Here is a 25,245-nt window from a genome sequence, read left to right as displayed (position 1 = left end):
GTCTGAAACTATTGAGATATTAGCTGTGATAACACCAAATTCAATCAAGAAACACTGAGAAACTCACTACTAAAATTATGTACCAAATAAATACTTTAAACACAACCTGACATAGATGCAAACACGGTCTTTTTAGAAAGCCCATTGTAACAAAAATTTCAACTATTTACCAACCTTGAACAAACGAATTTATCACAGCCATCCCTGGTTGCATATGTTGCCCCAATACAGAACGCTCCTGTTCTCAAACTAAGTTACCAAAAGCACTATCTCCCTTAGCAATTAAAAGACATCATGAACACCTTTATTCTATTATAGGTATACATAAAAAATAACAGCAGTTTCAATCTGGTTAATCATTTCAAAAGACATGTAATGTAATTCCAAAAGAGGCTGGGTTTCTTCTACTCAAATAAAGGAAAATGTAGCCAAGACAGATGGTGTTCCAGATTCAGTCTGATAACAGGAGATAAAAAGTAAACAAATGCATAACCACCCAGAGTCAGAATTCTAATTCTCTCACTGACTGATGTATGTCGGCCGGTCATACAGCTATCTCTTTTTAATGAAGCAGTATAAACATACTGTTATTGTAGAAGAGTGGCTGAGTGCTTTAGATACATCATCTTATTTGATACTAATAACCTGTCAGGTATTATCCCTATTTTACATATGAGAAAACTAAGTGAGTTGCCATTAGTCACAAAACATGTAAATATTACAAGCAGGAAGTGGAATCAGATAGGAATTTCAGGTAGACCCTATAGACTCCAGCCAAGTACTCCTGTGCCACACAGGTCTCCATGGTTGTGTGGGTGCTTCATGGCCCTGTCTTATCTCCATCATCATTCCCACACACAGGTCTGGACGGTTATTGAAATTGACTCTTTTTTTGGCCACATAGGCATTTTGCATTTGCTGCAAATGAGTATTTGAGTTGTGAGCAACACATAACTTAATAAGTCACAGGCTTCTGCTTCCCTGCAGTCATTCCCTTCTGTCCCTACATTGCTTAAGGAGTTACGGCATTACAACATTTCCCGTCTTTATGTCAAGGCCATTTTTCTCTCTTCAGTATTCATTAAAAAAAACTGTGAAAATGTCCCACCGCCATCTTTTTTCCCCATACAGACGTGGATCCTTTGAAAAACAAAACAAAACAAAAACAAACAAAAAAAAAAAAACAAAAAAAACTCTGCCGTAAAATAACTACAAAGTGGTGGTAATACATCATGAGTTAATAACTCCAGTCTGGGATGCAAAAGATTTGTTTTCTAGTACTAAAATCACTCACTAATCTGCAACCTTGAAAAAGTTACTTAGCCTAAACTGTCTCTTCTTCATTTCAAATTGGGGGTCCTGAACTAAATAATCTCTAAGGCTGCCTTCCAGCACTCTTTCTATTTAACCTAATACTTAACACCAGGAGTAGCATGTGGCCAAATTTAATACTTGATATGTAGTAATTACAAATAAATCTAAAATTTTAATTTATAAAATTACAAAGAGAGAAATTTTGGTTTCTTCAACTAAGAATCTAGTGAGAAAGATAGCAAAAATGAGGACAGGGCAAAAGGAGTGGAATGGGGGTAAAGGAAAAAGTATTTTGTCAGAGGCAAGTAATTTGCATGGTATGCAAGAAAAAAATGTTTTTAATCTAGCAGACAGTTTATTGGGAATACCAAGGAAAGTTAGCCAAGATGTGTTCAGATTATCCAAACCTACTACATACTTTATATGCCCAATCTTCAGTCATAAAATCCAAGACTTAGGGTTGACTCAAGGAGAAGGCCATCATCAGACTCAGTTTATTCAATCACTGGAGGCAAATCTTCAACTTCTATTTCCTGGAGGATAAGAAAATCCTAGCCTTAAGAGTAAGTATTATTTCTTTGCTTTTTATATTCATTTTCAAAAGGTGCATTCCAGCTCCACCTCCAGCTCCTGCCCCAGGATTTTTTGTGTTCTTTACTTCACCAGGAAAATACCACTCCTAGTGAAGAATTTCCCAACTACATTAAGAAAACAAATACTTTATTTCACACCAATCAAGAACTCATCCATACAGAACAGTAAAATGAAAATGTAAAATTCAGAACCAAGAGATCAGAATCAGTGGGAAGAGATCATAATTTTCCCATCTGCCTAGACTTAGAAATGATACTGCACAGAAGTACTAATGTTTGAATCATTTCTTAAACAATCTTATGAAACTTTATAGTTTGAACAGGCCCAACATGTTCTAAGTGTACTCTAACCAATCAAAAGATCTTTTTTTGTAAAACTTCCCTACTTTTTTTAGATCTCTGAACTGAAGGGCTTGTGGTTACTGACAAGTAATTCCACAGCATTCTTTCAGAGAAACTCAGTCCACGTTGTGGTGTACAATTTTAGGAGGCTCTAAAAAACACTAGCAGTGCTCTCCCTGGATATACATTAGTTACATAACTAGTTTTCAAAGCCTAAGCATACAGATATTGAAGAAGAAAGGAAATCCTCCAGATCCTATTATCATTTTCCTTACAACAGAAAGAGTGCTGGCTCTAGAGTCAGTGGGCCTGTATTCCAATCCTACCTCTGAACTTTACCTAGGACAAGTCACTTAGGACTCTGGTGAGTAATCTAACTAGGTCTCAGTTTCATTATTTGTAAAATGAAGTTGGATTAGATGATCTCCAAAGTTTCTTCCTACTTTAGATTTATGATACTTCTTATGCAAGCACCAGCTTCTTCCCAGTTGCTTAAGGAGCCTATGAATAACAGACAAATCTCTAGATTTGGGGGGATTTTTTTGTGTGTATGTAAAACAAAAGAGCTGGACTAGGTAACCTTTCCAGTTCTAAATCTATGAGCCTATGATGACGGAATAAAATAAAGTGTTTCTCTAATATCTCTGTTCACACAGGGAAGCTCTAGGAGGGCAGGTACCCAGGCACTTCTCTCCCATCTTCTGGGAGCAGCAGAGTGCTCTCTGCACACAGTAGGTGCTGACATGTGATGATCATTAATGTCATTTAATATCATTTTTGTAACTTTCAGTAAGGGCCAGAGCCTTTTATTAATGATCAACTAGAAGAAGAGCTGAACCCAAGCTTCTTCGGTCTCTGAGCTTACCCAGAAAATGCCCCTTCTTATGTCAATAAGCCCAGATGGGGCTGATTTAAGAGCATTCTTTCCTCTGTCCATGGCCATTAAGGGTGAGAACCTTGACGCCAGACACTATCCTGAATAGTGTTACTTTTTCTTATCTTAATATTTTATGGGCATATACTATGTTATGGAATGTTAATGGTAAATTAAACACAGAGATCCTGGGTTGTAATTCCAATTGACACTTTGTCAACCATCCTGATTTGTTGTATTTACAACCTATTCCATTAAGGAAAATCCTTGTCTTGTATCATGGTTAAACATACACAGGGATCATAAAAGTGAAATAATACAGACATGATGAATTGTGACTGTTCTAAAAATGTATATAAGCTTTCTCATTCTTTTGTGCAGGCAGTCAGAGTTTGTCTGGCTCCATACATGCAGTATGTCCTCTAGCTTAAGGGAATAAGTGAACAAGTAATATAAATTTTTCTATCACCTAGACTGTTGTCTCCTTTAACCAAACTTCTCAGGTCAACGCATGCTAAACCAAAATGATTTTATCTGACAGGTCCTAATATCCATGGGTCCTAACTATTTGACTTTTTATCCTGTAAGGCGGTACTAGAAATCCAGTGAACTAGTCTGAGACTAAAAAACACTATTATGGACATGGCCATCATCTGACTTATGAGCACCAGACACATGATCCACAGAATCATGCTTCAAGTCAACTACTACTCTCCCTTCCCCTACCAGAAGGAAGGTCTGATCCTACATATACAGTTTAAGGACAGGAGTACAGAAAGCAAACTTTAAGTATGCACAAACTATTCATTCTATTTTTTTCTTTGCTCCACTCTTGCCTCCAGGCAAGTCCTTCAGAGGCTCTCCAAATCCCTATTTACATAGAAATAACATCTAACAGAAATAAATGCAAAGCACTTGGCAAATAAACTTCTGTGTAAATGCCAAAGACTGATATGCTTGGGAAAATATCAAAGGCATTTACTACCTCCCCACAATATGTATTTCTGCAGATGCATCACAAATTTAAAGTTCAAGGGATGAAAATAAAGGGAGAGACCCTTATAATAAATAGAAGGCACAGTCCAGACTGCTGGACATGGGCCAGTTGGAGAGGTGATGAAGATGCTATCATTGGCCAGTAGGTGGCACTAGTTATACAGGTAAGCATACCTACCTCCCTAGTGAAGAATAGTAGCACTATTCTAAATTCTATTAAAACCTGAAAAATAAAAGTAATTTCTCAACCTGTTCCTTGAACCATATTAGTGAATTTGCATTATAGGACAACATTATACAACTCAGAGATGTTTTATAAAAGGAACAGATGTATTTTGGAACCCACATGTTTCTGGTATTGCCTGCTGCAGCAGCACACTTTAATAGAAAGAACATGGGAGCTATAGTCAGAAAACCAAGGTTCAAATCCCAGCTCTACCACTTAAGTAGCATGTACCCTTGGGAAAGTCACTTCCCCTCTATGCATATCTGTAAAATAAGGCAGCTGGACTAAAGCAGGGGCTTAGCCTAGGCAGGGACCATAAACTTTAAAAAAAATATTTTTGATAAATATATTTCAATATAGTTGGCTTTCTTTGTAATCCTGTGTACTTTAGTTTATGTATTTAAAAATATTCTGAGAAGGAGCCCATAGGATTCACCAGACTTACCAAAGGAATCCATGACACAAAAAAGGTTAAGAACTCCAGGAGTCAAGGGCCTTTAGGGGCTCTTTCCTTCATAAATCATATGAAAACCCTATCAAAGTTACATAGAAAGAGACCACAGCTGACCCAACTTTAAGATTACACATTAGCTATGCTCCTGATGCCTGCGCATTCTTCCTACTTTTAACCTTTTAGTTGTCAGTTAAAACATTTAGTCATGACTTTTTAGGACGATAAGAGCTGCCAGAAGTCAGTGAGTCCTTCAACTAGAGTGTCTATCTCTGTGTGTGGAGGGGTTGAGGGGTGGGGAATAGCTGTTCTCCATTCCAGTACACTCTATCTCTGAGTCTCTTTGTACTTAACTGGAATGCACACCCAGGTCCTCACCTCTACCCCTTACCAAACTCAGGTGTCATTAAGTCAATCTTTCACCTTTCTCCTTTCTCACTTTAAATTACAAGAGATTATTATTGTATTACATTTTATATGCTTTGTATTTATTTGTATTATATGTTGTGTACTCCCAGTGGATTTAAGCTTCTTGAGCGCAAAGTGTTTAATTTTTCTGTCCTTATATCCCTAGTGCCTAGCATAATGCCTTTAGTGTGTGTGTGTGTGTGTGTGTGTGTGTGTGTGTGTGTGTGTATTCAAGAAATATTTATGGAACTGAATTATTTCATATACTTCATAGAATCTTCAGAGAAGCAGAACGGAGGTGATAGAAAGCTAGCCGAGGTATCAGAAATGCCTGAGTTAACTTCCCACCCATAACACAAATTGGCTGCCTGATCTAGAGCAAATCTTACAATACTCCAAGCAACCAAGGAGATAAATTGCAGAAGAGATATAGATTTGACTGGTAGAGGAAGTTCCTCACTCTACACTGAAGCCACAGGTCTCACAAAAAGTTAAATGACATGTTCATTTGAGAGATGCAATCAATAACTCTCACCCTTGTTTTATCAAGAATTGAATAGGCCTGACCCAGGAAATATTACTCTTGTACGTGCCTAAAAGGACCAAGATCTCCCAACTGCATCCTGGGCCATCTCCAGTCATCCTGATGAAAATCAGGCCACTGGACTCAGATGAGGCTGGTCACCTTGCACAGTCCCCCCTCACTCAAATGAAAGCAACTGCAAGTCATGGTCCTCTTCGAAAACACAACATGGTAGACACTTAATAAATACTTGATAAGATTAATTCCTTGCTAAACTCTTCAGATCCCATTAATGAAATAGTTAATCAAATCTCCCCTGATTCTCCCCTATACCCTAACTATAAAGTATTAGAAAGTACCTTTTTCTCCCTTGAACTTCCACAATACTTGCTCTGTACTCCTGGCATATGATAAGGTTATACATGTATAGCTCTTTCTTCGATCCTATGGGTTGCCATTATCCCCACTTTATAGATTGGGAAACTACGGTTCAGAGAAACCAAGTTTCTACAATCATAAATGAGAGAAATAGGATTAGAACCCAGGTCACTCTAGACTCCACAGTCACAGGGGTGGGGAATCTGCGGCCTCAAAAGTTTTACAGAACAAATCCTTTTGTTAAGGAGACTTGTTCTGTGAGGTTTGGATTCAGTCAGAGCACCGCACTAGAAGACTTAAAGACCCACATGTGGCCTCTAGGCCACAGGTTCCCCACCCCTAATTCAGGGCTTTCCACATAGCTTCCTATGGTGATACCCACATATCCTGCCCTTTTTTCACTCCTGAGAGCCAGTCTCACATCACCAACATTTCCCACTGGATCTTGTATCTGTCTCCCTTTTCCCTCAACTCACATAGTGTATCATGGAATCCTGTAACAGCCTATTAATTAGTTTCCCTGCCTCAACTTTCTCCCTCTTCTATTTATCTTCTCTATAGATGACAAAGTGATATTTCAAAAGCACAGATCTGACCATGTCACTCCCATGTCAAAAAGCTCGTGTGGATAGGTCGACAGGGCCTCTAATGAACTGGAAGGGGACTGTGAAATACTATAGCTAGTCTGGATCTTAACTGAGAATCAGGCAAGAAAAGTGATTACACGGACATTCTGATCTCATTACTACATATATACACCAAGAAAGTTAAACAGAAACAAAGGTCTAACGTACACCAAGTTACTCATAGCAGCATTCTTTGGGTAGCAAGAACAACAACAAACCAATACGGGTGTCTGGCAGTTGAGGAATGGTTTAAAAACTATGGACTATGAATGGGGAATGGGATATTACTGTGCAGTAAGAAACGAGGAATTCTGAGAAAGAGGGGAAAATCTGAACAAAATTATACAGAACAAAATAAGCAGAACCAAGAGAACAATATAGTGAACATCTACAAGAATGTAAATAGAAGTGGAACTCATCAGTAGAGAACTACTGGAAAGTTAATTAAAACTCTGAATAACAGAAAAACCAGTGAAGGTTTCACAGAATTCCTCCCTTCAAGAGAGAAGGAGGTCTAGTGGACAAAACATTGTATATACCACGCTGTCAGATTCAATCAGTGCATGTTTTTGCATAATTATATTTCTTTATGACAAGAAAGGGTTTTAAATGACTTTGATTGAAAGACATATTTTTTAAAATAAAAATAAAATTGCTGGAAAACACTAATCACTCATAGGTAGGCCGAGCCAATATAACAAAAATGGTAATTCTACCGAAAGTAATCTGTTTATTCAGGGCCATACCAAACAATCAAAAAATCATTTTATAGAGCTAGAAAAAATAATAAAATTCATCCAGAAGAATGAAAGCTCAAGGCTACGAAGGGAATCAATGAAAAAAAAGTGAAAGAAGGTGGTCTGGCCATAACAGATCTCAAACTGTAGTTATCAAATAAGAGTGGTGGGCCAGTGGAATAGAATAGGTACAAGTTACATTATAGCAAATCACCATAGTAATCTAGCATATGATAAATCCATACAAAAATGACCAATATGAAAATGTCTTACATAATTTGCACATATATGACCTATATCTGATTCCTTACTGTCTCAGGAAGAGGGGAGAGGAGGGAAGGATAGAATCTGGAACTCAAAACTTTACATAAAAATGTTTAAAGATTGGAGAAAAAAATTTAAAAATATTCTCTTAAAAATAAAGACTATATCTTTTATACTCAATCTGTATATGCCTAGAACATACTCTACTTTCAACTCCAATTCTTAGAATCCTTGGACTCCTTCAAGGCTTGGTTCATGTACTGTCTTCTAAATGAAGTCTTTCTTCTGATACCTTCCTCTGCCCTCCACCATTACCTTATATCGAATTTGTGTATATCTATATAATAAAAGAGAGATAGGGAGGAGAGAAAAGGGATAGACAAGGGGATAGACAGAAGGAAGGGGAAAAAATTTGAGAGTATATGATGTTTCTTCTGTACTCCTAAAGCACAATTGTACAATACCTCAACAGAACATGGTCAATAAATATTTAGTGGTGAAACTGATAAACAAAGAACCTGGGATGAGCTCTTGGCCTGGATCTTCCAATGATACCTTGACTAATAAGACAGTTTTATAAAACAATCTATAAAATACATTTCACATAGCTTTGCTGGATAGTAACATGCTTAAAACTCTCCATATGTTTCACTTCCTCAAGCTCCCAACCTGGGAATTATAATGCCCATCCAACAGTACAAAAGAGCTTATCAGAAGCAAGTGAGGACAAGGCATTTTCCATGATGACAACAGAAAGGGAGCATTAAGGTGGCAACATCAATACCTTAGCTTTCTGTAATTGTCACTATCCTGTGTATCATGCAGTTTTACCATTACTTCACTTGGTATTTGCGATGAAGCCTCTCTACTCTTTTAATTAGTTTTCAATCTACATGTTTATAAATTTTTTTTATTAAGGCATGCCTATATATAGAATATCCAATGACACTGATAATAACAAGTCATGGAAACTGGCAAAAGAAGCCAACAAACATTGTACATTCAAACTCCTTTCCCTTCCCATGTCAAAGTCACAATGTTTTATTTAGGGAGAAGAGTTTTACTGTTCCTCCCCAAGGTACCATACTATTGTTTTTAAAATTTCTAAAAACCAGAGAGTTTTGAAAGTGACAAAAAAGCAAAACCAAATATGAATTGTCTGGCTCTCACTGTGAAGCTGAGTGTCCAAGATAATCTGGAAGGAATGTAGAAGTGGGGGCGGTGGAAGAGAAGCACTAGGGAATGATGGAACAGACTTTACATATATATAGCAATAAAAGAACCAGATCAAATTATAGAGCTTATAGAAGCTTATAGAACTTTAGTGGAAGAAGCCTTGGAAGACATCTAATATAACCCCTTTATTTTACAAATGTTTGAATTGGGGCCCAGAGAGGTACTGACTTGCCCAAGGTCACAGACTAGGTCCTCCAAGTCCAATGGTCTTTCCACTTCACCACATAAACTCCAACACCCTAAATTGTATTTTTTAAAAATTAATTAATTTATTTTTAGTTTTCACCATTTACTTCCATAAGATTTTGAGCTCCAAATTTTCTCCCCATCCCTCCCCTGACCTCACCCCAAGACGACATGCAATCTGATACAGAATCTACATACATTGATATTAAACATTTTCGTATTAGTTATGTTATAAAGAAGAATTAGAACCAATGGGAGAAGCCACAAGAAAGAAACAAAAAGAGAGAGCAAACATTATGCTTCAATCTGCATTCAGACATCATAGTTCTTTCTCTGGATGTGGACAGCATTTTCCGTCATGAGTCTTTTGGAGTTGTCTTAGATCCTTGCATTGCTAAGCAGAAATAAATCTATCAAAGTTAGTCCTCACACAATATTGCTGTTACTGTGTACAATGCTCTCCTGGTTTTGCTCAATTCACTCAGCATCAGTGCAGGCAAGTCTTTCCAGGTGCTCATCATTCCTTATGGAATAGTAGTATTCCATTGCATTCATATACCATAACTTGTTCATCAATTCCCCAATTAATGGGTATCCCCTCAATTTCCAGTTCTTGCCACCACAAAAAGAGCTGCTATAAATATTTTTATACACAAAGGTGCCTTTCCTTTTATGATCTCTCTGGAGTACAGACCTAGACGTGGTATTGCTAGATCAAAGGGTATGCACAGTTTTATAGCCCTTTGGTAACAGTTCCAAATTGCTCTCCAGAATGGTTGGATCAGTTCACAACTCCACCAACAATTAAATAGTGTTCCAATTTTCCCACATCTTCTCCAACATTTATCATTTTCCTGTTTTGTCATGTTGGCCAATCTGATAAGTATTATGTAGTACCTCAGAGTCATTTTGATTTGCATTTGTTTAATCAACAGTGATTTAGAAACATTTCATCATGTGACTACAGACAGCCTTAATTTCTTCCTCTGAAAACTGCCTGTTCATATCCTATAAACATTTGTCAATTTGGAGAATGACTTGTATTCTTATAATTTTGACTCAGTTCTCTACATATTTTAGAAACGAGGCCTTGATGAGAGACACTGGTTGTAAACACGGTTTCCCAGTTTTCTGCATCCCTTCTAATCTTGATTGCATTGGCTTTGTTAGTGCAAAAACTTTTCAATTTAATGTAATCAAAATTATCCATTTTGCCTTTCATAATGTTCTCTATCTCTTGTTTGGTCACAAATTCTTCCATCCTCCATAAATCTGACAAGGAAACTATTCCTTGCTCTCCCAGTTTGCTTATAGTATCAGCCTTTATATCTAAATCATGTACTCATTTTGACTTTATCTTGTTATAGGCTATAAGATGTTGCTCTATGCCTGGTTTCTGCCATACTATTTTCCAGTTTTCCCAGCAGTTTTTGTCAAATAGTGAGTTCTTGTCCCAGAAGATAGAGTCTTTGGGTTTATCACATAGTAGATTACTACGGTCATTGAGTACAGTGTCTTACCTATGACACTCACCCATCACTCTATTTCTTAGCCAGTACCAAGTAGTTTTGATGATTGCTGCTTTATAATACAATTTAAGATCTGGTTTGACTAGGTCACCTTCCCTTCTTTTCATTAACTCCCTTGATATTCTAGACCTTTTGTTTTCTAGATGAATTTTGTTATTATTTTTCTAGCTCTATAAAATAATTTTCTGGTAGTTTGATTGGTATGGAACTGAACAAGTAAATTAATTTAGGTAGAATAGTCATTTTTATTACATTAACTCAGCCTACCCATGAGCAACTAATGTTTTTAAAATTATTTAGATCTGACTTTTATTTGTGTGAAAAGTGTTTTGTAATTGTTTATATAGGTCCTGGGTTTGTCTTGGCAGGTAGACTTCCAAATATTTTATAATGTCTACAGTAACTTTAAGTGGAATTTCTCTTTCTATCTCTTGCTCTTGGGCTTTGTTAGTAATATATTGAAATGCCAATGATTTACGTGGGTTTATTTTATATCCTGCAACTTTGCTAAAATTATTATTTCAAGTAGTTTTTTACTTGATTCTCTAGAATTAAGTATACCATCATATCATCTGCAAAGAGTGATAGCTTTGTTTCTTCTTTGCCTATTCTAATTCCTTCGATTTTTCTTCTCTTGTTGCTAAAGCTAACATTTCCAGTACAATACTGAATAACAGCAGTGATAATGGACATCCTTGTTTCACCCCAGATCTTACTGAAAATGCTTCTAGCTTATCCCCATCATATACAATGCTTGCTGATGGTTTTAGGTAGATACTACTTATCATTTTAAGGAAGACACCATTTATTCCTATGCTCTCTATAGTGTTTTTTTTTAAAATAGGAACAGGTGTTGTATGTTGTCAAAAGCTTATTCTGCCTCTACTGAGATAATCACATGATTTGTTAGTTTTATTGTTGATATGGTCAATTATGCTGATAGTTTTCCTAATATTGAACCAGCCTTGCATTCCTGGTATAAATCCTACCTGTTCATAGTGTATTAGCCTTTTTGTAAGTTGCTGTAATTTTTTTGCTAATATTTTATTAGAATTTTTGCATATATGTTCATTAAGGTGATTGGTCTATAATTTTCCTTCTCTGTTTTGGCTCTTCCTGTTTTAGGTTATCAGTACCATATTTGTACCATAAAAAGAATTTGGTAGGACTCCTTCTTAGCCTATTTTCCCAAATAGTTTATATAGTATTGGAATCTCTTCAAAAGTTTGATAGAACTCACTTGTAAATCCATCTCGCCCTGGAGATTTTTTTCATTGATGGGTTGTTCAATTTCTTTTTATGAAATGGAGTTAAGTATTTTATTTCCTCTTCTGTTAATCTGAGCAATTTATATTTTTGTAAATATTTATCCATTTCACTAAGATTATCAAATTTAGTGGCATACAGTTTGGCAAAATAGCTCCCAATTATAGTTGTAATTTCCTCTTCATTGGTGGTGAATTCACCTTTTCATTTTTGATACTAGTAATTTGGTTTTCTTCTTTCTTTTTTAAATCAAATTAACAAAAGGTTTGTCTATTTTATTGGGATTTTTTAAAATAAAACCAGCTCTTAGTTTTATTACTTCAATAGTTTTCTTAATTTCAATTTTATTAATCTCTCCTTTGGTTTTCAGAATTTCTAATTTGGTATTTAATTGGAGATTTTTAATTTGTTGTTTTTCTAGCTTTTTTGGTTGCATGTCCAATTCACTGACCTCCTCTTTCTCTATTTTATTCATTTAAGAGTTATATAAATCTTCCTCTAAGAACTGCTTTTGCTGCATCCTCTAAGTTATGGTATGCTGAATTGTACTTTTTTAACAAATAAATTTGTATTTTATTAAATCACAATAGCATCTACATAAGCTTTAAAAATATACACATGGACATATTTATTTAGTCCACAAGTTACTCAATAGCTTTCTGAATCTGTTATGGCATTACTTACTAATTGACAACAGAAAGTTGGTGAGACGACAAAATTCTACAGATTCCCTTAGCCAAGTATTAATTTCCTGTCTGATGGCTAATTCTAAACATTTTTTACTAAAATAAACAGAACATGATTTATGTACTTAGAAATCTGACACTCATAAGTTCAGGACTGCTTGGTAAAACTTTTGTCTCACACCTATAACAAATGAGGCTCACAGAGCTAGATCAAATACAAATGAATACAAATCCAGAAGGCAAATAAGGCCAGCTTGAGCAGCCAGCCTCAGTGTGTTGACTGTGGGTAAAGAGGTTCTGACCTTGAAACACACCTTTGTATAAAATGGGCAAAAGGGAGACCCAAAAATCAAACCAGGCTCTATCTACTAATGAGTCTATGTTAGTAGCCCAGTTTAAAATTACCTGAATGAGAAAAGCTTAAAGTGATTTTAAAATAATAAACTCAGGGGCAGCTAGGTGGTGCAGTGAGTAGAGCACCGGCCCTGGAGTCAGGAGGACCTGAGTTCAAATGCGGCCTCAGATACTTGGCACACTTACTAGCTGTGTAACCTTGGGCAAGTCACTTAACCCCAATTGCCCTGTCCAAAAAAACCAAAATAAAATAATAAACTCAAAAGAATTGAGAGTCCCTTCCCAGGAAAGTGCCTGAATCAGCTTACACCCGAATACAGTCATGGAAATTTTGGTTCTTTCTGAATATTCAGGTCAGTCCTCATTCGTCCTACACTTAAGTTATAAATGACTCAGAACTTTTTCCACAGTTCAGCAGGGAGGGGCCAGATGTTCTTTCAGAGAAAAGGTCCTACCCTAGTTCCTCTCTAGACTGGATCACAAAACCCATAGCAATACATCTACTTTCTGTTAAAAATAAATAGTCAAATGGGCAATACTGCATCAAGCGCGGAATAAATACCAAGAATCAAGCAAGCAAGCTTCTCATTTGCTGAGTCAAAACCCAGTTGGGATATTTCTATCATTATAGGCAAGGAGATTCATTCAGTCAAAGGGCCTCACTCGAGGACCCAGAAGGCTACATGTGGCCTCAAAGCCACAGGTTCCCCACCCCTGATAAATCAAACTTTCCTATTTGAAACTTCCTCCTCCTTTGACTTCATATTTTCTCTACCTACCTCTCTCATTTTTGTTTCCTTTGGTGACTTCTCTTCTTTCTAAACCTTACATATGAGAGTTTCCCCACAGTTTAGTCGATGGCTTTCTGTTCTCCTTTCTCTTCACACTCTCCCTTGGTGATCTCCTTCCCTTTCACAGCATCAAATAACACAGGATCATAGATGTGTAGCTGGAAGCGACTTCAAAGAGGCCTTTTAGTACAACTTCCTTATTTTGCAGATGTCCCCTGACAGTACCCTTTCCACTGTATCATGCTGTCTCTTTATCTATATGAATGACTTAACCTCAAAGCTGCAACCACCTTAAATTTAAAAAAAAAACCCTAAAACTAAGCTTCATCAATCCCCTCAAATTGGTTCCCACTACTGACTTCTGTCAATGGTACTATCATTTCTCCAGACAGTTAAGCTAGAAACCGAGAAGTAGTAGTGGAACTAGGGTAGACAATGTGTGAACCTAACATGCAAAGAGATGCAATTTCAATTATCATTTTACAAGCAATATATTGCTATAACAAAATGCCTTGCTTGTTTCCTTTCCACCAAAATTCTGTGTATCTTACTCAAATTCTACATTCTCCATGAAGTTTTACCTGATGACCCCAACTGACAGTAACCTACACCTTTATCTGAATTGTTGTCTATAATAGCATTTCTTGCCTATATCACTAATTTGACAATTTAAGAATACCAAATAATTTGCTTTTCACATGCATAGGCCGAGTATCCTCAGTAATACTGTAAACCCATCTCACACACACACAGAGCAGGAACTCAGAAAATGTTTCTTCTTTGACCTGGTCAATACCCAGGACACCATCAGGAGGCTTGGGGCAATTTAGGAAATCAACTTTATATAGATCCAACAATGGTCCAAGGCTGTCAGTCACTCTTAATAACCTCTCACACCTTGTTGCTGGAACTTCCTGCTCTGGGAGAAGCATTCTTCTCAAAGTAAGCCTAGGAAAATGTGTCAGATGTCAACCCTAATATCAGCCCATCCACCACTGATTCTGTGGCCTAGAGAAATCCCAGTAAAAGTATTCTCTTTGCCCTGGGAGGTTGTTTAATAAAATAAAAGCAATAAACTTTCTTTTAAATTCTGAGCCCCCAGTCAGAGAGTCAGCTCTAGCAAAAATATAGCCTCTGGCATCTTTCTTCCCACCTAATCCAGCTTTATTTCTTCAATAACAATGTGTGAGGTTAACACCTTTTATCACATTTGCTCATTTAAAAGACAAAATAAAAGATTAAAAACAGAAACATAAACTTTTAAGAACAGAGATAAACCTCATACTCCAAATCAGTCTCCAACAAGGGAAAATGGAGAGGAAAAAAAAAATTTTAAGGTGAGGGTGGGAAAATTATGAGTCACAGTGCAGCAAAAACTCCCAAGGGGAATATGGCCTGATAGATGAAGCAGAGGAGAAGAATCATGGATACTTAAGTTCTATATCCTGATCTCCTTAAGATGCCCTGGCCAAAACTTTTATTCAGGGAACTGAAGGATCAAGAAGTGTTTTCTATTTGTTCTCCAGTTGTTTTCCATCTATGTAGGGTCTTATCTCACACTCTGAGGGCTCTTTTCTTTCTTTTGGTAAGGGAATGGTAAAGAGAACCAAGCAATAAAATAAACCAGTCTTCTTGTCTAGTTAAGAAACAAATGCAAGCATAAAATCTGGCACAAATATTCTCATTAAGCAATTAGTGATTCATTAACATGCAGAATTTAGTTTAAGCAAAGTCTCAAGAGACAGAAATTATGTTCTATTTACAGATTACTCCAAATTCATTAAATTTAAAATTGCTATAGATTTGGATAAACTACATTTATCAAGTTATTTTTGATAAGTCCTACCTTCAGTAATTCTATGTAAGGTGCTTTTTTTCTTGTCAACATAAATTCAAGCTATATAATAAAATCTGACACTCGAGAGCCCTCCTGTTAATGTAATTAACAAATGATGGGTGTTCAATATATCTTTACTGAAGGCTGAGGTGAATTATACATAAGACCTGCTGATAAAGAATTCATATTCTAGAAGCTCAGAGTGGCAAAAAGAAGTATACTGCTGGATAGTTTTCTTTCATAGTTTAGTACATCCAAAATGTCTTCCAGTTCCATCCCCCTCCCGCTGTATCCCCAGCATAATATGTGCTCCTTAGGGTCATGACCTATTTTATCTTCATCTTTGTATTACGAGTACCTGAGTATGCTTTGCCTAAAATAGGCATTTAAATATTTGGTGAACTGAACTGCTGAAGCACCTATGGCTGAATTCAGCTTAAATACTAAACTCTTCTATTGTATTTTAAAATATTATTTTGCATATGCCTAAGCAAAGCCCTACACAGATGTTTTACTATGCTATGAAGGTGACTTTGTGTTCTCAGAGGTGCCGTTCTGACAGGTTTCACCAAGGTGGAAAGGTTCTGAGTATTAAGTGTAGTTTAGCTTCTTTGAAGAAACTACTGTCATGATAGGGATGTGGAGGAGGGGATAAAAAACACCACCAAAACTCTAACAGCCGAAAAAGACTAACATTATTGATATAGAGTCAGAAAAAGACTTTATCAGTCATCTAGACCAACCTCCCCTTATTTTACAGATGACGAAACTGACTATTGACCAAGGTCACACACATAGTTATTGCAAGGGGCAGAATTTGAACATAGATTCCTTGTTTTCAAAAGTCCAGGCCTCTTTTCACTTGGTAAATGGTCTTCAAGTGTTACTTTGGATGAAAGCTTCATGAGCCCACAGTGATGAGCTTCTTGGATGGCATGGATGGCACTTAGACAAGAGACATAAAGTCCATCATTGGGACTAACCACTCAAAGCCTTTCAAGTTTGGTGGAACTTGAAGTGCTTTGTAAAACAGTATTTTTAAATGATCCACTATTATAATTATTAACTGAAGATGAGAAGAGGTAGTTGCAACTACTGGTTCCTTTTCTTTAGAAAGGGGAAGCCAGACCAAGGCGGCAGAGAAAAGATAGGGACTCGCCTGAGCTCTCCCAAATTCCCCTCCAAACAACTTTAAATAATGTCTCAAAATGAATTCTAGAGCTGCAGAATCCACAAAAGGACAGGGTAAAACAATTTTCCAGCCCAATACAGCTAACACAGTCAGTGAGAGGTCTGGGTACTAACTAGGGTGAGAGTGGAGTACAGTCCAGTGCAGGCAATACAATGGTAGCATCTCAGCAAGCCAGCATCAGGACTTACGGGCAACTAAATTGGCAGTAGCAGCTTTTGGAGCTTGCAGCCCACAGACAATAAGGGGGTCAGACAACTGGTCAGAAGGTGATTACAGGGGTCTCTGATGGTACTGGGGGAAGAATTCTGTTGCATTGCACATATGATCTGGGTCATAGCCCCAAAGCAAGGAGGAGCACTAGCACACCAGAGCTTGCAGCTGCAGGGGAGTGGGAACCCTGGTCACTGTTCCAGGATGGAAAAGAGTGCTTGTGGTCACTCACAGAACAAAGCACAAGCCAGGAGAGCAGTGACCACATCCATTCTTAGAATATACCACTTTGGAAGAACTGAAAACTTACGGACCCCCCAAAACTAGCTCAGAAAACAGCTACACAGAAAATCTAAAGCTTGAAATGGTGTCCTCTCCACCCCAGAAGCAGAATTCAATTTTAACATAAAGTTAAAAGATAAGGTAGAGGCTGGAAAATGAGCAAACAACAAAAAAACCACCTGATCATAGAAAGTTACTATGGTGACACGGAAAATCAAAACACAAACTCAGAAAAAGACAACAAAGTCAAAACTGATGCATCCAAAGCCTCAAAAGAAAAATGTGAACTGCTCTCAGGCCCAAAAAGAATACCTGGAAAACTTCAAAAAGGATTTTAAAAATCAAATAAGAGGAAGAAGAAAAATTGGGAAAATAAATGACAGTGACACAAGAATTTTGTTTTTAAAAAAGAGTCTCAACAGCTTGGTAAATAAGGAACAAAAAACTGAAGAAAACAACTTTTTCTTCAAATTTTTTAATATATTTAGTTTTCAGCATTGATTTTCACAAAAGTTTGAATTACAAATTTTTTCCCCATTTCTACCCTCCCCCCTAATCCAAGATGGCATATATTCTGGTTGCCCTATTCCCCAGTCAGCCCTCCCATCTGCCACCCCACTCCCCTCCCATTCCCCTTTCCCTTCTTCTCTTGTAGGGCAAGATAAATTTCAATGACCCATTGCCTGTGTATCTTATTTCCTAGTTGCATGAAAAAACTTTTTTGTTGCTGCTGCTGCTTTAGAATGTCTGTTTTTAAAACTTTGAGTTCCAAATTCTCTTCCCTCTTCCCTCCCCACCCACCCTCCCTAAGAAGGCAAGCAATTCAACATAGGCCACATGCATATCATTATGTAAAACCCTTCCACAATACTCATGTTGTGAAAGATTAACTATGTTTTCTCCTTCCTAACCTATCCCCCTTTATTGAATTTTTTCCCTTGACCCTGTCCCTTTTCGAAAGTGTTTGTTTTTGACTACCTCCTCCCCCGTCTGCCCTCCCTTCTATCATCCCCCCTTTTTATCTTCTTCCTCCTTTCCTGTGGGGTAAGATACCCAATTGAGTGTGTATGGTATTCCCTCCTCAGGTCAAATCCGATGAGAGCAAGATTTACTCATACCCCCTTCACCTGCCCCCTCTTCCCTTCCTAGAGAACCACTTTTTCTTGCCACTTTTATGCAAGATAATTTATCCCATTCTATCTCTCCCTTTCTCTCTCTCAATATATTCCTCTCTTATCCCTTAAATTGATTTTTTTTAGATATGATCCCTTCATATTCAACTCACCCTGTGCCCTTTGTGTGTATATAGATATATACACACACATATATACATACATATACCTACATATACACATAGACACACACATATGTGTATACATATATATATGTATACACATATATATATGCATATTTCTTTCAGCTACTATGATATTGAGGTCTCATGAATCATATACATCATCTTTCTATGTAGGAATGTAAACAAAACACTTCAACTTTAGTAAGTCCCGTATGATTTCTCTTTCTTGTTTACCTTTTCATGCTTCTCTTGATTCTTGTGTTTGAAAGTCAAATTTTCTATTCAGCTCTGATCAGGTCACTGAGAAAGCTTGAAAGTCCTCTATTTTATTGAAAATCCATATTTTGCCTTGGAGCATGATACTCAATTTTGCTGGGTAGGTGATTCTTGGTTTTAATCCTAGCTCCATTGACCTCCGGAATGTTGTATTCCAAGCCCTTCGGTCCCTTAATGTGGAAGCTGCCAGATCCTGTGTTATCCTGATTATTTTTCCACAATATTCAAATTGTTTCTTTCTGGCTGCTTGCAGTATTTTCTCCTTGACTTGGGAGCTCTGGAATTTGGTGACAATGTTCCTAGGAGTTTTCTTTTTGGGATCTATTTGAGGAGGCGATCTGTGGATTCTTTCAATTTCTATTTTACCCTCTGGTTCTAGACTATCAGGGCAGTTCTCCTTGATAATTTCTTGAAAGATGATATCTAGGCTCTTTTTTTGATCATGGCTTTCAGGTAGTCCAATAATTTTTAAATTATCTCTCCTGGATCTATTTTCTAGGTCAGTGGTCTTTCCAATGAGATATTTGACATTGTCTTCCATTTTTTCATTCCTTTGGTTCTGTTTTATAATATCTTGATTTCTCATCAAGTCACTAGCTTCCACTTGCTCCAATCTCATTTTTAAGGTAGCATTTTCTTCAGTGGTCTTTTGGACCACCTTTTCCATTTGGATAATTCTGCCTTTCAAGGCATTCTTCTCCTCATTGGCTTTTTGGAGCTCTTTTGCCATTTGAGTTAGTCTATTTTTTAAGGTGTTGTTTTCTTCAATATTTTTTTCAGTATTTTTGTGGGTCTCCTTTAGCAAGTCATTGACTTGTTTTTCATGGTTTTCTCACATCCTTCTCATTTCTCTTCCCAATTTTTCCTCTACTTCTCTAACTTGCTTTTCCAACTCCTTTTTGAGCTCTTCCATGCCCTGAGACCAATTCATGTTTTTCTTGGAGGCTTTTAGCGTAGGCTCTTGCACTTTGTTAACTTTTTCTGGCTGTATGTTTTGGTCTTCTTTGTCACCAAAGAAAGATTCCAAAGTCTGAGACTGAATCTTGGTGCGTTTTCACTGCCTGGCCATGTTCCCAGCCAACTTACTTGACCCTTGAGTTTTTCGTCGGGGTATGACTGCTTGTAGAGCAAAGAGTACTTTGTTCCAAGCTTGAGGAGATGAGCCATTGATTTCAGAGCTATTTCTATACAGCCAGCTCTGCCACCCCAGCACTCCTCCTTCCTCAAGGACCACCAACCCAGACCTGACTAAAATCTTCAGCAGGCTCTGCACTCCTGCTCTGATCTGCCACTTAATTCCTCCCACCATGTGGGCCTGAGGCTGGAAGTAACTGCAGCTGTAGTTCTGTAGCTGCACCTCCCCCGCTGCCCCGGGGTGGTGGCCAAACCAAGAACTCTCTCCCCCCCAGCTTTTCCCACTAGCTTTCTCTGTTGTCTTTGGTGTTTGTGGGTTAAGAAGTCTGGTAACTGCCACAGCTCACTGATTCAGGGTGCTAGGGCCTGTCCTGCCCAGCTCCTGGTCTGGTTGGTCCTGCTGCCTCCCACGCTGAGCTCTGCTCCCCTCCACTCAGTGCGCGGTAGACCTCATCCAGCAACCATCCAGGCTGTCCTGGGCTGGATCCCTGCTTCCCTCTGCTATTTTGTGGGTTATGCAGTTCTAGAATTTGTTCAGAGCCATTTTTTATAGGTTTTTGGAGGGACGTGGTGGGGAGCTCACGCAAGTCCCTGCTTTCCAGCCGCCATCTTCAGAAAACAACAACTTAAAAAATAGAATAGGCCAAATGGTAAAATAGGCACAAAAATCCACTGAAGAGAAGAATTGGCCACATGGAAAAAGATGTATAAAAATTCACTAAAGAAAAAGAACTCCTTAAAAAGTGTAACTGACAAAATGGAAAAGGAGGTACAAAAGCTTACTGAAGAAAATAATTCCTTAAAAATTAGAATTGGGCAAGTGGAAGCTAATGACAGCAAGAACAATAAAACAAAATCAAAATGATGAAAAAAATAGAGGAAAATGTGAAATTAATCATTGAAAAAGCAACTGACTTGAAAATTAGATCCAGAAGTGGTAACTGAAGAATTATTGGACAACCTGAAAGCCATGATCAAAAAAGGAGGCTTGACATCATCTTTCAAGAAATTATCCAAGAAAACTGCCTTGATTTCCCAGAACCAGAGGGAAAAATAGAAATTGAAAGAATTCACCAATCACCTCCTGAAAGAGATCCCAAAAAGAAAACTTCCAGTAAGACAAATTCCAGAGTACCCAGGGCATGGGTATGAGATCTAAAAAAAATTAAATTAAGGAGGGAGAAAGAGGAATGTACTGGGAGAAGTGGAAGGGAAAAAGTAGAATAGGGTAAATTATTTTACATAAAAGAGGCACAAAAAAGCATTTATAGTAGAGGGGGGGAATGGGGACGTAGTTGGAAGCACTTGAACTTTACTCTCATCAGAACTGGCTCAAAAAGGGAATAATACACACTCAGTTAGGTATAGAAATCTACCTTACCCTACAGGGAAGTAAATGATTTAGCTATACTCAGCAATACAATGATCCAAGACAATTCTGAAGGACTTAAGATAAAAAAAGGCTACCTATTTCCAGAAAAAGAACTAATGAAGTCTGAATGTATATCAAAGCACACTTAAAAAAAAAAACCTTTAGTTTTCTTTTTTTTTTTGTTTTGGTCTGTGTTTTCTTTCTCAACATAAAAAAAATGGAAATAGCGTTTTACATGACTGCACATGTATAATCTATATCAAATTGCTTGCCTTCTCAATGAGGGGAGAGAGAAGGGCAAGATTAAATTTGTAACTTAAAAATTTTTTTAAATGGATGTTAAAAACTGTTTTTACATGCCACTGGGAAAAAGAAATATTAACAACAACAAAAAAAAAAAAAAGAATGTGAAAGCCATCTCAGAATGCCGACTATTTTAAGGTAGGAAAATGAATGAAGCTACTACCCTTTGTTCACTCCACTTTTCCTAAGGAGTAATGTTTCTTTAACTTAAAAGATTATCTGTTAGACACATTTTGAGGAGTTTTTCTAACAAGGATGTTAGATTTGCCCTAATCCATGAATACCCTTACCAAGTCCTCTTTGTGATCTAATGAACATGGATTTTGTCAAGACAATGAACCTGGTGTTAGTTTGTATAACTGCAGAACAAAACCAAATGAACTAGCCCCACAAAGGGATCAAACTCAAACTTTAGCACAACAGTCAAACATAAGGGTTTTCAAAAACTTTTAGGTATTAACTAATTTAATTTAGGTATTATATATTTTTAAAGTCACAGAACTGTAATTAATATGAAAGAGACTTAATTTTCTATAGAAAAAGGCAGTGTGATGTAATAGAAAAACCACTGGCTCTGTAGTCAAAGGATGTATATTCAAATCCTCCCTAGCTCCTATGTGACTTTGAACTGGTCATAAGTTCCATGATTTTAGTTTCCTTATCTATAAAATGAAGAGATGGACTATATGCTTTGATATCACTTCTGGTTCTAAAGCTGTGGTCCTATGTGTTATATATAAAGTAAATGGTAAAAAACACAATTTATGCCACTTTGTGACAATAATCCAATCTGGAATGGAGATTGAGGGAAGAGGAGGAGAAAACAAATAAATATTTAGATGGAAATATCAGGGGACAAAAGTTGTTGGGTTACAATAAGATGTTCTGGGTTAAAGGCCAGGGATCTGCTTTAACTCTAAGGATAAGAAGTTATAAGGATTATGACATTTCTCATTGCCAAGTATTCCTTGATTACACGTGTTAACAAGTATTTCACTAGCAAGTACAGAGGACTATAAATGTTAGAAGAAAAAGGTACTGGTTTAAGAAACAAATGTCTGCACATAAATAGAACATATATATATAACCTAAAATATACATACATATATAAGATACATACATTTGTTTCACAAATATACCTAAAACTTGATGTTTTTTGTTAAATAACGCTATGAAACCCTAGGGGTCCTCAGCATATAGATGGAAAATTACAAACTATTTGAGTTAAAGAGTCATAGGATTGCTATCAAGAAACTGTTTCAGGAAAGTTGAGATATGGCTTTGAGACCAGAGTTTTCCCTTCTTCGAATGATAGCAGCATTTCATTGCCTTAGCAATTCTAAAAAAGAAGTGGCTGTGGTAACCCCATGGGGATGCTATTACAGGAATCCATGGACCTGTGTATTCTGTCACAAACCTAAAGCAAACCAGGTAGGTGAGGGGAGGGAGACAGCAAAACAAAATGAAAAAGAGTAACGTTTAAATAGAAATCTAGCTGTGTGTGTGTGTGTGTGTGTGTGTGTGAGAGAGAGAGAGAGAGAGAGAGAGAGAGAGAGAGAGAGACAGAGCCACAGACCTCAGCTTTAACGCTGTTAAGACACAATAATTAAAAGTCCTTGGGAACTAAAATCTGGGGAAATAAATGAAAAGGTAGATTCTGCCCTCTGAGCGAATCAGGTAAGAAGTATCTGGAATAACCCAAGAAACCATGATTTTAGAACACCTACAATTTTCCTACCTTAAAATTCATTCCCAAGTTAAGAGGCAATATGATGTAAGGAAACGGTATCGGACTCAAAGAGAAGAGCCAACTGATTCAACCATTCTGGAAAGAAATTTGGAACTATGCCCAAAGGGCTATAAAACTGTGCATACCCTTTGACTCAGCAATACCACTACTAGGTCTGCATCCCAAAGCGATCATAAAAAGGGAAAAGGACCCACATGTACAAAAATATTAATAGTAGCTCTTTTTGTGATGGCAAAGAACTGGAAATTGAGGGGATACCCATTAACTGGGGAATGTCTGAACAAGCTGTGGTATATGAATGTAATGGAATACTACTGTGCTATAAGAAATGATGAGCAGGCAAATTTCAGAAAAACCTGGAAAGACTTACGTGAACTGATGCCAAGTAAAGTGAGCAGAACCAGGAGACCACTGTATACAGTAACAGCAACACTGTTCAATCAACAACTATGACTGACTTAGCTCTTCTCAGCAATACAATGATAAAGACAATTCCAAAAGAGTCATGATGGAAATGATATTCACATCCAGAGAAAGAACTATGGACCATGAATGCAGATCAAAGCATATTATTTTCACTTTTTTTTTCTTTCTGGTAGTTTTTCCTTTATGTTCTGATTCCCAACATGACTAATGCGGAAATATATTTAATATGATTTACATATATAACCTATATCAGATTGCCTGTTGTCTTGGGGAGGGGGAAGGGGAAAAAAATTGGCACTCAAAATCTTGTAAAAGTAAATGTTGAAAATTATCATTACATGTAATTGGATAAAAATAAAATACTATTAAGTGGGAAAACAACAAAGAGAAGAGTCCTATATTCTAGTCTCAGTTCTGCACTTAGCTTGCTACGTTACCCTGAGTTGCTGTAGGGGGGAAAAAAATCACTGACGAGTGGCCAGCAGAAAGGTAATAAGCCTCTAGAGCCATATTTGAATCTATTATATCTTGGAAGGACCTGAGTAACTTGGGACATAGCTTTTAAGAATCCAAGAACACTTCAGTGCCACAAGGGGCAGTGAAGTAGAAACTGGATAGAAACAATAAGAGTTATTTACACGTACATAATGCTTTAAAATGTATAAATTACTCTTCACAACCACCTGATGAGGTAGATAGAGCAAATATGATTTCCTGAATGGAGAGAACTCTCAGTTTTGGAAAGTTTATGCACCAAAAGGGACTGCAAACTATAATTTAGCAGGTCAATCCTAGAGAGTTGTCTGAGGCACTGGAGTTAAAATGGTGACGACTACAATGTCACATAGCTAGTATCAAAAGTAAGGATTTGAACTAAGGTCTTCTAGACTCTAACACTATGCATTTTGCCCAGAGTTTCTAAACTTTTGGGTCTCCGGATCCCTTTACACTCAAAAATTCTTGGGTACCCCAAACAGCTTTTGCTAATGTGGATTATATCTATTGATGCTTTATAGTATTTTAAATTAAAATTGATACGTTTGAAGTATTTATTCATTTAAAAATAATAAAACTCATTACACAGTATGTCCACATATTTTTATGAAAAATAACTTATTTAAAATTAGCTAGAGGAATGGCACTGTCTTACATTTTTTGCAAATCTCTTTTAAGTTCTGACTTAACAGAAGACAGCTGGACTCTGGAGTAGTATTTTAATAGGCAAAAAGTGCCTTGGTATTTTTATTAAAACAGTTTTGACATTGCAGACTCCCTGAAAGGTCTCAGGGAGAACTGCTACACTATACCATGATGTTTCTATTAATGGAACCATTATTACCTCCATTTTAAAGTTGGAAAAAACAGATTTAGAAGGGTAAAAATACT

The 25,245-nt window shown here is 37.0% G+C and overlaps 1 protein-coding gene across 6 annotated transcripts in view; it reads right to left on the bottom strand.

Moving 5' to 3' along the window:
* FAM107B (family with sequence similarity 107 member B) overlaps window positions 1-25,245 on the bottom strand; it is a 98,095-nt gene that overhangs the window by 21,606 nt on the left and 51,244 nt on the right. The window contains exon 2 of one of the 6 annotated variants that reach the window (XM_036760324.1): window positions 1,733-1,847. The exons of 4 other annotated variants lie outside the window; for them this stretch is intronic. Coding sequence is in view for 1 of the 2 variants with exons in the window: in XM_036760319.1 (XP_036616214.1) it covers window positions 175-214 (40 nt within the window). In the remaining variant the exon portion in view is untranslated. Of the gene's footprint in view, window positions 1-174; window positions 297-1,732; window positions 1,848-25,245 lie in introns of those variants that run through there. One more of the 6 variants, XM_036760319.1, reaches the window with a different exon arrangement.

This window comes from Trichosurus vulpecula, chromosome 5, assembly GCF_011100635.1.
Source record: "Trichosurus vulpecula isolate mTriVul1 chromosome 5, mTriVul1.pri, whole genome shotgun sequence".
NCBI classification, from domain to species: Eukaryota; Metazoa; Chordata; class Mammalia; order Diprotodontia; family Phalangeridae; genus Trichosurus; species Trichosurus vulpecula.
The sequence above is the reverse complement of the archived record's forward strand: the minus strand, read 5'-3'. Positions and strand labels throughout refer to the sequence as shown.